This window comes from Theropithecus gelada, chromosome 11, assembly GCF_003255815.1.
Source record: "Theropithecus gelada isolate Dixy chromosome 11, Tgel_1.0, whole genome shotgun sequence".
Lineage (NCBI taxonomy): Eukaryota > Metazoa > Chordata > Mammalia > Primates > Cercopithecidae > Theropithecus > Theropithecus gelada.
In genome coordinates, this window is record NC_037679.1 from 112099388 (window position 1) to 112110499 (window position 11112).

The 11112-nt window shown below is 35.0% G+C and overlaps 1 protein-coding gene across 2 annotated transcripts; it reads right to left on the reverse strand.

The window, feature by feature from the left end:
• Positions 1-1605: 1605 nt before the first annotated feature.
• RERGL (RERG like) lies at positions 1606-10854 on the reverse strand. 2 transcript variants are annotated; one of them, XM_025403149.1, is made up of 6 exons: positions 10750-10854; positions 9903-10056; positions 9574-9630; positions 5982-6055; positions 4885-5033; positions 1612-1900 (listed from the first exon to the last, which is right to left on the reverse strand). In XM_025403149.1, exons 2-6 carry the CDS (start codon positions 9952-9954, stop codon positions 1618-1620), a joined length of 615 nt encoding a protein of 204 aa, XP_025258934.1. In that variant the 5' UTR covers positions 9955-10056; positions 10750-10854; the 3' UTR covers positions 1612-1617. The 2 variants fall into 2 exon arrangements, with proteins under 2 accessions (XP_025258933.1, XP_025258934.1); XM_025403148.1 differs by lacking the exon at positions 9903-10056 and having other exon boundaries at positions 1606-1900; positions 10750-10852.
• Between the last annotated feature and the right edge of the window lie 258 nt (positions 10855-11112).

Below are 11112 nucleotides of genomic sequence, written 5' to 3' on the forward strand. Positions count from 1 at the left end.
CATGGGTCCACAATATGGACTTTCCGTCAATGTGGCTGATTGAGCACATCACTTCTAAGTATCCAACCAGTCAGTTTCCGAAATAAAACCTCCACGCTGGGTGTGGCACCATTTCTTAGGTTGCTGGGAGAGTGGATAACAAGCTGCAGGTTAAATGCTAGCATCTAGATTTTGCTGTTTCAGGATCCTGTGATCTGCAGTGATATGGGACAGCACAGTTCAGTGGTAGTATCCACTGATGCGAAACAAGGGCGTGGATCTACTGTTAACTCTCACCCAGAGAGCAGAGTCACCACTAAGCTTCTCAGAGTTGTCTGTGCCTACTCATCAGTGCATCCTACTTCCTGAGTAAAGGAAGTTCCCCTGAATTCTCCCAGGTATGGGAGTCAAACACTGGGTTCTTGGGACTAATTTAATATAGTAACCCTAAACTCCTTCACGTCTTTATAAACATTCTAAACCAATTTTGTACACTACCACATAAGCTTCTGTTTTCCCACTACTTTTACTTTAGTATATCAGCAAGGTCAGACTTCTAATGAACAGCAAATCTATTTAGACCAGCTCTAGGTGTCACTCTTACAATGTTGCATTGTGGCTCCTGGTGAGTGAGCTTAATATTGTTTCACCCCTCTCCAAGGTCACTCTAACACTCCCTATTAAAGGACTTCACCCACCTTGATCCCTAGGGTCTTGACAACATTTATTAATCAAGTATGTACATGTAGCATTGTGTGTTGTCATAATTTCCTGTGCCTGACACCTAACCTTGATTTGTCAGCAATTTGGCCAAAATTAAGCCTTGGATCTCAACTTGAAAGACATCTTTTGTCAAAGGTCCACAAGAGCTGTGGCAGTGGTACCATGGTCTAGGAGGTAGACACTTGTCTTCGGAAAGAAACAGTAATTAGAGTAACCTGAGAAGAACCAAAATGTTTGTACCTAATCCACAAATACTTATTTCAGGGCAACAAAGCCTTTAAGGTTATAAATTCCCCAACAAGTTTTTACTTCTTTCTGTCCTATGATGTATGAATTTCTAAATCTTTTGATCTGAAAAGGACCTTAGCTCTATAAATTAACATATCTGTGACAATGACTCTTGCTAACATAGCGTGATACATGAAAATGAAGAAGGGTAGACTTTTTCATCAGATCAACTACAGAATATATATACTCTTGGGGAAGGAATTTGCTTAAGGCCTAACTTTTATTACAAAATATGCATAATACTATGTAAGCTACTGAATTGTTGTAAAAATGCCTTTAAATTAAATGCGTGTAATTCTATTAAATAAATCAAGAACTTTCATAGATTGATAAACTAAGCTCTGTAACCTATTAACTGTATGAATATAAGTACCCATTTCATTCAAAAGAACTATGTAAAATAAAGGTAAACCACAAACTATGGCATGGTCATTTAATAAATTCACATAAGCAGAGTATATTTGGCAAGGCAAACTAGATAGCTGTCCACCAGTAGGTTAGGGTGAGTGCAATGTTGTACAATAAATGAAAGGTTCTGTGTGAAGGAGAGTGAACAGGATACAACAACCAAAAAGGCAAACTGCATGTTTGAAAACACAGCTGTGGTTCATAGTCATTTCATGTCTACTAAACAGATTTCCTTCTCTTTCCAAATACATTATTGATCAATTTGGCCATTGATTTAGATCCACTGGGTCGTCTCTTTTCTTTGAGTTTGAAGTTTATCAGGATGTCCTTGATAATTCTGATAAACATCATTTCCACCTCCAGAGACTGCTCTGCTGCAGACAGTTCACAGAATTGGCATCGGTTATCCAGTGCCAGCTTTTGCCCTTCTTCCCAGCCAACCTCTCGTACATGACAAAGATCTCGTTTGTTGCCAACCAAAAACATTGCTGATTCCACAGCTCTGAAAAAGAGATACACAATTTTTAGCAAGACTGTTTTAACAACTTTTTTAAAAAACCAGATTTATAGCCAAAGGATTATAAATCAAAGAAAAAATAGTGTGTATGTGTGTTACTTATGGTCATGTGTGTGTATTATTACACATAGCCCCAATTACTTTAAATCATTTTAGATAAAATGTAAATAGCACAGAAGCAACAAGGCTCTTAAAGCACAGGATTTGAAGTAACATGGACCTATTACTGAATTCTGATGCTGTCTACTAACCAAAGTATGATTGTTATCTTTCCCACTTTCAATTTCCTTTAATGTAAAAATGTGGTACATATTCATTATGGAATATTATGCAGCCATAAAAAAGAATGAGAGCAGGCATGTGCAGTGGTTCATGCCTGTAATCTGAGCACTCTGGGAGGCTGAGGCAGGCCGATCACGAGGTCAGGAGATTGAGACCATCCTGGCTAATACAGTGAAACCCCACCTCTACTAAAAATACAAAAAATTAGCCAGGCGTGGTGGTGGGCGCCTGTAGTCCCAGCTACTCGGGAGGCTGAGGCAGGAGAATCTCTTGAACCCGGGAGGCGGAGGTTGTAGTGAGCCAAGATCATGCCACTGCTCTCCAGCCTGGGTGACAGAGTGAGACTCTTGTCTCAAAAAAAACAGCATGTCCTTTGCAGGGACATGGATGGAGCTGGAGGCCCTTATCTCTAGTAAACTGACACGATAACAGAAAATTAAATACTGCATGTCCTCACTCATAAGTGAGACCTAAATGATGAGAACATATGGAGACACAGAGGGGAATAACACATAATGGTGCCTATTGGAAGGTCGAGGGTGGGAGGAGGAAGAGGATCAGGAAAAATTAATGGGTTCTAGGCTTCATACCTGGGTGATGAAATAATCTGTACAACAAACCTCCATGACACAAGTTTACCTGTGTAAAAAACCTGCACATCTACCCCAAACCAAAATTCAAAGTTTCAAAAATGGTAAAATAATCCTCACACAGAATTCTCAGAGATTAAATCTCATGGAGACTGTATACATTAAATGATGTATATAAAAATACCTAACACAGGCCCAGGCAATGACAGATGCTGACAAAGTGTTATTTTTCATGTTCCTTATCAATTGCAAGGGAAGAGCTAGCAAATGTCTCTTTACTTATACAGTTACTATAATTGAACAGTCAATTTAGATAAAATTTTCATAAGCAAAAATATTCAATATTTATTGCTGTTTCGCTCCGCTAATAGCCATTATAACATGCTCTAGAGAAAATTGTATAATCTCATGAACTTGCCCAATTCTCCTGTTTAAGAAATGTGTCTTTGTTAAGATAAAATGTGTCTGCAAACATCAATATATCCTCCTTGGTTATAATGAAACAACACAAAAATAGAGTTTGAGTTGAAGAATATATTAAAATCACTAGGCTTTGAAAGGCATAGAACACTGCAAAGATATCTACTATAAGGAAAAAAAATGGGTGCACACAGTCAGTCTTCAACTCTTACTGGCCCCAATTCCACTAAAAGTTGGTTTCATTCAAATGACAATGTGTGGTGAACTTTTAAAAATGCTACTAAGGTCTTTTTTTAGTCTAGTTTATAAAATTATTGAAAAGGGTAAATGAGGAAGGATATATACATAGGTTTTCAAGGGTGGGCCACAAATATCAGATATAATTTAATGAAATAGTGATATATTTTGCTTTCCTAGTCTTTTTACAGATTGAGAACTGAAAACATTCAAAGAATTATTTAGTCAATAAATTAGAAATATTTCCTGAAAAATGTCTAATACAAATGTTTATATTTTCAATATGTTTTTAAGTGTTCTTGAGTGATTACTTTGAAGAAATGTCAGAATTTTATTTCTGTCCATTATCTACATCATGATGCTTAAATATAAGATATTTAATGATTGAAACAATGGAGTTCTAAAATATCAGTAATATTATAGGAAATAAGAGCTATGAGGCACCTTAGTAAAATCTCATCTGTTTCTCCTATCCTGCTGCCACCAGTTAAATAATTAGAAAAATGAGCTCTAGAGATTAAAGTGGCTTACTTAGGCCGAATCAAAGGAAAGCAAGAATGTACATCATCTAACTCCAGGGAAATACTTTTATCAATTATTATCCCATAATTTCTTTATAGTGGACATTTAAAATAGATACTAAAAGTACATATACCAATTCTCAGTAGTATTGTGCTTTTTTTACTTACCAAATTAGAATACTATTTAGATTCTAAGGGCTAAATTGGCTAAAAGCACGAAGACTCTTTTATAATCAGAACGTTGAGCAAAAATACTTTAAATGGAAAAGGCCAACATGACTGAAAAATGGAGAAAACTTAAATTGGAAACTCAGATGCTTAAACTTTTATCTACTAATGAAACAACAGCTTAAGGCACAATCATGTTTTCATAGTTCCTTGTGTCAAGACAAGAATAAGGAATTGTTGATCAGCCCTTTAGCAGGTAAAATGGAGAAAAATGTATTCTCATATTTAGAATTTGTAAACAGTTTGATTATTCCGTCTATTTTGCTTTGATAGATTGAACAACTCAGTGACTAGGAATTGGATTTCACGGGATGCCAAATGTAATAAATCTGAATTTATTTAGTATCCTTAACATTTTTGTGAGAATGGAAAGAAAAGGTTGGAAAGAGAACTATCTTATATACAAAGGACCATTATTTTGCAAGTGAGTGTCATGTTAACAATAGAAGCTGTCTTGTAAAATAGCCATTTACTCAGGGCGAGTAACTGTTTATGGCAGCCAGGATATAAAGCATTCTCATCTTATTCCTTTTACTACATGTGTAACTCCTGTGGAATGGGAAGGTGAATTGTTCAGGGCTGTTAAATTTTATAATTGGAAAGCTGTATTAAACCCTTCCTAATGATGCTTACGGCTATATGATGATTTACTAAAAAGAAAGGAGAAAGGAATGAAAAATACGTTCCTTACCTTTTACAATGACTAGTCTGTGGCTCCCGGATTCTGTAGATCAGTGCTTTCGCGAAAGCAAATGAAGACCTATCACTGATGTCATACACAATAACAAACCCATCTGCCCAGTGAAGCTCACTTGTGAGGGAGAATTTTGCTTTCTGTGTCTGAAAATAAACCAAGTACATTAAGAGTGGTTGGGATCTAATACCTGTGTTTTTATACTTTAAACAGTCAACTAATGGAGACCCACTTCAGCTGGAAGATACATCAGTATGTTAAATACTGATATTTTCTAAAATATAGTTCTTTATTACTCTTTGTCCTTAATTAAAAGTGATTAAATGTAAAACAGAACTATAATAAAGTTATATCTAGCTAATTTTATAACTTTTCTAGAAGAAAACATCTCCACTTTTTCAGAAAATTTGATGAGCTACAATAATTGTCTTTTGAACTAATACCCACATATTTGTTGTGAATATATATCATTTATCTGTTAGTGAATGGAATATCTATTGATTTCTGGTACTAGATTTAAATCAATAAAAATCAAAAATATTATAAAGGTTTAGCTAAAATATTTAAGGTATATTTTTATTTACCCTAAATGATCTGTCTCATATAGTTGTTTTGAAGTCCTGAATAAATGGCCATTTTTCTCTTATTTGTATAATCCCATTTTAACTGTTTTCCCATATGAATAGACAAGGAGGTTTGTACTGAAAATCTATTTTATGTATTATGTTCTATTGACAACTGGTTAGTTATAAGTGCAACTTAGTTGAAAATAAAAAGTGAATTGATAAGCTTAACTATTATCTTCTGGCAGTGACACTGTGACCTGATAGAAATATAGAAACAGCCTAATGTTGCAATTTTAAAGATATTTGTGATATAATTTTTGACATGAACTTAGAGATGACAGGTAATGGAATTGACAACACAAGAAAATAATGTCTTAAATTTTTAATAATTAAAATGAGAAGAAACTTTGGTTTTAACACTGCAACTTTTCACTTTTTTCACTTACCACCATATAATCTTCAAAATCATGATTGTTAAAAAATCAGTCAATCAATAAATCAATAAAAAAGGTGTTTTGTTTTACTTACTTGAGAACAAGGGTCATATATTTCCAGATTTAGTTGTTTCCTTTCCAAACACAAGTGCTTGTTATAGATAGATTCTGCAAAAATATTGCATATTCACTGTCAGTATGAAAATACTCTGAATGTGAACTCATATCTGAATCATAGTCTGATAAATTCAACCACTCACATTTTAGTGGAATCGTATTGTGCCCTTTTTATATTGCTGGTGACCGAAAGCATATATTTGTTGTATTTACTCAGATATGTTTTTTTGTTTTTGTTTTTGTTTTTTTTGGAGGCAGAGTCTCGCTCTGTCACCCAGGCTGGAGTGCAGTGGGGCAATCTCGGGTCACTACAAGCTCTGCCACCCAGGTTCATGCCACTCTCCTGCCTCAGCCTCCCGAGTAGCTGGGACCACAGTCGTGTGGGACCACAGTCGTGTGGCACCGCGCCCAACTAATTTTTTTTTGGTTTTTTTTGTATTTTTAGTAGAGACGGGGTTTCACCGTGTTTGCCAGGATGGTCTCAATCTCTTGACATCGTTATCCCCCCACCTCGGCCTCCCAAAGTGCTGGGACTACACGCGTGAGCCACTGCGCCTGGCCGATATGTTTCTTACAAATGAATCTCACCACTATCTATATTCACCTACATACCTTTTTGCTCATATATTTATATTCCATCCTATTACTGCGCGTGGAACATCTGTGTTCCTATCTAAAGTAAACCTATTCACTCTCAGCTAGTGATTTCTCCTCACCCGCTGAGAGACATGGCTTCAGCAATTCTACTTCCCTCTTATATATCATAATTTTTTCCTCTTTACCATATCATTAGCCACATCTTACAAACATGAAAAATTTCTTCCAGCTTAAATGTGTTATGGCTTAATGGTTAATTCTCTATCTTGATTTTTTTTGCCTTATTGGTGGCATTAACGCAGTTGATCATTCCTGCCTCCTTAAAGTATTTCCTTTACATGACCTTCAAGGCAAGACTGTCTCCAGTTTTTGTTTGTTTTTTAATTCTTTGTTGTTCTGTCTTAATCTTTTTCATTCACCTCTCCCTGTCCCCACTGACTTCTCACATCTCAAACATGGATCCAGTTCATAGATTTCTTCTCTTCTTACATTCTTTTTCAGATCTCTTCTAGTCCCAAGCTGTCACATGCCTATTATTTCTCATGAACCCAACTTATGTCTGAAACCCAGACCTCATCCCTGAACTCCGGACACAAATAATTTACTATTGGACATCTCCATTTAGATACTTGATAGATATCTCAAACTTTTTTGTTTGTTTGTTTGTTTTTGTTTTTTGTTTTTTGTTTTTGAGACGGAGTCTCGCTCTGTCGCCCAGGCTGGAGTACAGTGGCCGATCTCAGCTCACTGCAAGCTCCGCCTCCCGGGTTCACGCCATTCTCCTGTCTCAGCCTCCCCAGTAGCTGGGACTACAGACGCCCGTCACCTCGCCCGGCTAGTTTTTGGTATTTTTAGTAGAGACGGGGTTTCACCGTGTTAGCCAGGATGGTCTTGATCTCCTGACCTCGGGATCCACCCGCCTTGGCCTCCCAAAGTGCTGGGATTACATGATATCTCAATCTTAACACACCTCAAGCTGAACCCCTGATATCCCTGCAAAGGCTGCATCTTCTACAATTTTCCATTTTGTTAAATGGCATATCCATAACTGCAGTTTCTCAGGTAAAAAATAAAAATAAAAAAATAAAAAAAAAGGATTATCCTTGATTATTTGTCTTACGTCACATAATTATTCTAAAATTTATTCTAAAATTCTTTTAGTCTACGTTCAAAATATATTTTGAATTTGTCTGTATCTCACCATCTCCATTGTTAACAATATAGTCTAGACCACCATCATTAATTGCCTAATTTCTCACAAAGCCTCCTAAGTCATCTGTTTCCATCCTTCCTCTAACACCCTTCCTGTTTCTAGTGTATTCTCAACACAGAAGTAAAAGTGAACCTTGTAGCCAGATCACATCAATTATCTGATCAAATTCTCTTAGAGGATTAGGGTTGACTTCTTACCTCCTACCAGGTTATATTTAATGAAATTTGTTACAGTTTCATGAAACCTTAAATTATGTTTTCAGCCAGGTTCTTCTAAACTTTATAGGTTTATTCTTGACTCCAAACCACATTATTTCCTTCTAGTCAATTAAAATTATTCACTCTCAAATCTCAAAAACTGCCAGCAAGTGTCATCAATTCTCACATTTTTAGAATTGTATTATTTCCCCTTCTAGTTTTAATATACAAAGTGGAGTCATTTTTGCTAGTTTGCCCTCTGAGTTAATGAGCTTTTGATCATTTGGTTGGCTTTTCAAAAATGCCTCTAGGTCTCTTATTTTTCATTGAGATGTAACAGCCAGAAATGTGTAAACATTTCATTAGTTTATACAACTGTACTATATCAAAGTTTACGTTGAGAGTTTTTGTTGTTATTTGGATGGTGTATCATTCTGTGTTTGTTTTATTTTTTAGTTCTGGGACATTTTCTCATGCCCGGGTCCTAACTTGTATGTTATGTTGACGTTTTTGACTGATGTCATTGCCCTCAAAAATGAAACAACAGGAATTTTTCTTTTTATGTTTTCAACTTTCTATAATCAGTTTTCAGGCTTTTGCCCTAAAATGTTCATAATGTCATATGGACTGAAATACCATGTTGAATTCATGTAGGGAAAAACACAATGTAATATATTAAAGCTATTTTCTGAGATATTCCGATTATGCTACTTCATGATTGAATGCTAAAGATTTTTGTTTGTTTCTCATGGAAAAACACACTTGCAATCATAAATTCCCTTAGTCTAAGTGGTACTCAACAAAAACATTCTCCTTTCTCCCAATTTTTATATTTTCTGTAATCTGCCATCCTCATTAAAAAAAAAAAAAAAAAAATCTCCTCATCTCATTTCTTCAATGAGGTAAGATATTAGCACCATCATATTTAATTGGTGAGCCAAAAATATGCTCAAAATTATGGCAAAACTTCTCACTTTTTATGTTGTACTGTTTGCCATATATTTTGCTAATTCTAGTCAAACAAATTTACAGAAGAGTTCATGAAATAATCTTAAAATTATATCAAAATGCCCTGGCATGTGTTTTAAATGTTTCTACATTTATATAAATGACTTAGATAATATGATGTTTAATCAAGGCATAATTTTCCTATTTTCTTATGGTTTTATAATAAAAATAAACTTTATTCCTTTGTTGTGGTTTCAGTATTAATTTTCTTATTTTTTAAAGAATGTTGATTTAATTTCAAAGTTGTTTTATACCTTACAAGAAATATTCAGTTGCATGTTCTACAATATTTTGAAGAGAGGATCTTAGTTTTAATGTTTTTCCAGTTCCAGACTTTGAAACCAGTCTTAACATCAAATTGGGTGAATTTTACCATAAAAGAACATTTATTTCAAGTACCTATTTTGGCATTTCTAATCAGAATATGTGAATAAACAAACAGTTTTATATGCATAAAAATGGTACAGTCTATCAAAATGCATCTCTGTACTTAAGTGGGATTTAATTATGATGTTAAAAATTTTAAGGTAAAAATGTCTAGAGTAGTGACTTACCAAAATTAGAAGCATATTCTCCAATGAATCGCTTAGTAAGAAACCTCACTGTAAGGGCTGCAAAGCAAACAATCTAGATTTAAGGCTGTTATATTTTATGAAACAGAAAATTTGGTTATGTGCATGAGGTTTTAGTTCTTAAATAAAAAATATTTAAGAATTAATAAAGACTTTAAACTTTTACCAAATTCTGTTCTAAATAGTAGTTCATAATATTTCCATGGTACAAACAAATGATTAGAAAGCTGGAAAGGAAGTGATCTTAAAGCACTGCACATCTAAATCACTATGCAGTTAATTCATTACCGCAAAAACATAAGGCCACTTACCTTTTGTAACAGAAACAGATTTCTCATATTTAAGATGCAAGAAGTTTGACATCTGTTTATTTTCTCTATCAAATTCAGTCTGGCTTCAAAGTACTATATGTAATAGTCACAAGGACACTACCAAGTATTTGCAGTTATTTAAGGATGTAGGGACCTACAAATCCAGGAAATAGAAAAAGAACCTCTGGTATCCGTTCACCATGTCACAGCTCCTGGGTTTGGCCAGTTAAGATGTCATGATTCTTTAGGCTCAAGTGGCCCTATTGGTAGCACCCTACCATTATAATGTGACCAAGACCAAAGTAAAATACAACAAAACAAAAGCATGACTTCCAAAGTTAGAGCACATTATTGCTCAGTTCCAGGACATCCACCAAGCCATGCCCCGCAAAGTTCTTTCATCTCAGTAATGCTATATTTAAAATATAATCCACAAATCTCCAAACATCTCCCTACCCTAGTTTCAGAGCAGATGAGTTCTAAAGGCCATTGTTTGGCAACTAGTGGGTATGAGGGCAGGTGTGTTGAAGGGAGAAGTAGGTGGGATAGTGATGTAGAAATTTCCTGTTATTCCTATGAATTGTAAACATCAGTAGAATAATATACAAAGTAACATTTCAGGTATTTATCTTGCTATACCTGCCTATATATTCTATAAACATAGTTACTTGCCCATAAAAATGGAAACTCCTAATGAAAAACAATGTGCCTACCATCCCAGTGAGATGTTATTATAGATGTATTTTCATATATATGAAATATATATAAAATACATGGTTAATGGTTAACATGTCAGTTTCTCGCTCTTTCTATACTCTATTATAACATAGAAGACATCACCACTCACCAGATTTGCCCGTTCCTTCACCACCCAAGACAGCAAGTTTCACATCATTCATCTTGCTTTTCTGCTTCTTGGTCAGTACTGTCTTCTGGAACTATGCTGCCCTGTGACAAGCTTTTTTTTAAACTTCCTTTTTACTGCTGCTCTCATTTCTCTGAGAACAACTCCACCCCGTATTCCCACCAGCCAACAATAACTTTAAAAATGTTTTCCTAGAGTAGTTTTCAACTCAGTTTTCGTATAACATATTTTTAAAAAACTAGAGTTACTCTTTAGACCTAAAGGGTTATAAAGAAAATATGTGTATATTTATAACAGAACCTTAGCTTACAATTCTCTACTTTTGTGTACCTGGAATCTACCTTC

Bases quoted from the DNA above. Each gene is read 5' to 3' on its own strand.
- RERGL (XM_025403148.1), bottom strand. From the start codon at position 10,801: ATGAATGATGTGAAACTTGCTGTCTTGGGTGGTGAAGGAACGGGCAAA. The intron at 9,631-10,749 runs GTGAGTGGTGAT...TTTGCTTTGCAG, and splicing joins TGAAGGAACGGGCAAATCTG to CCCTTACAGTGAGGTTTCTT. The intron at 5,034-5,981 runs GTAAGTAAAACA...GTTTATTTTCAG, and splicing joins TATATGACCCTTGTTCTCAA to ACACAGAAAGCAAAATTCTC.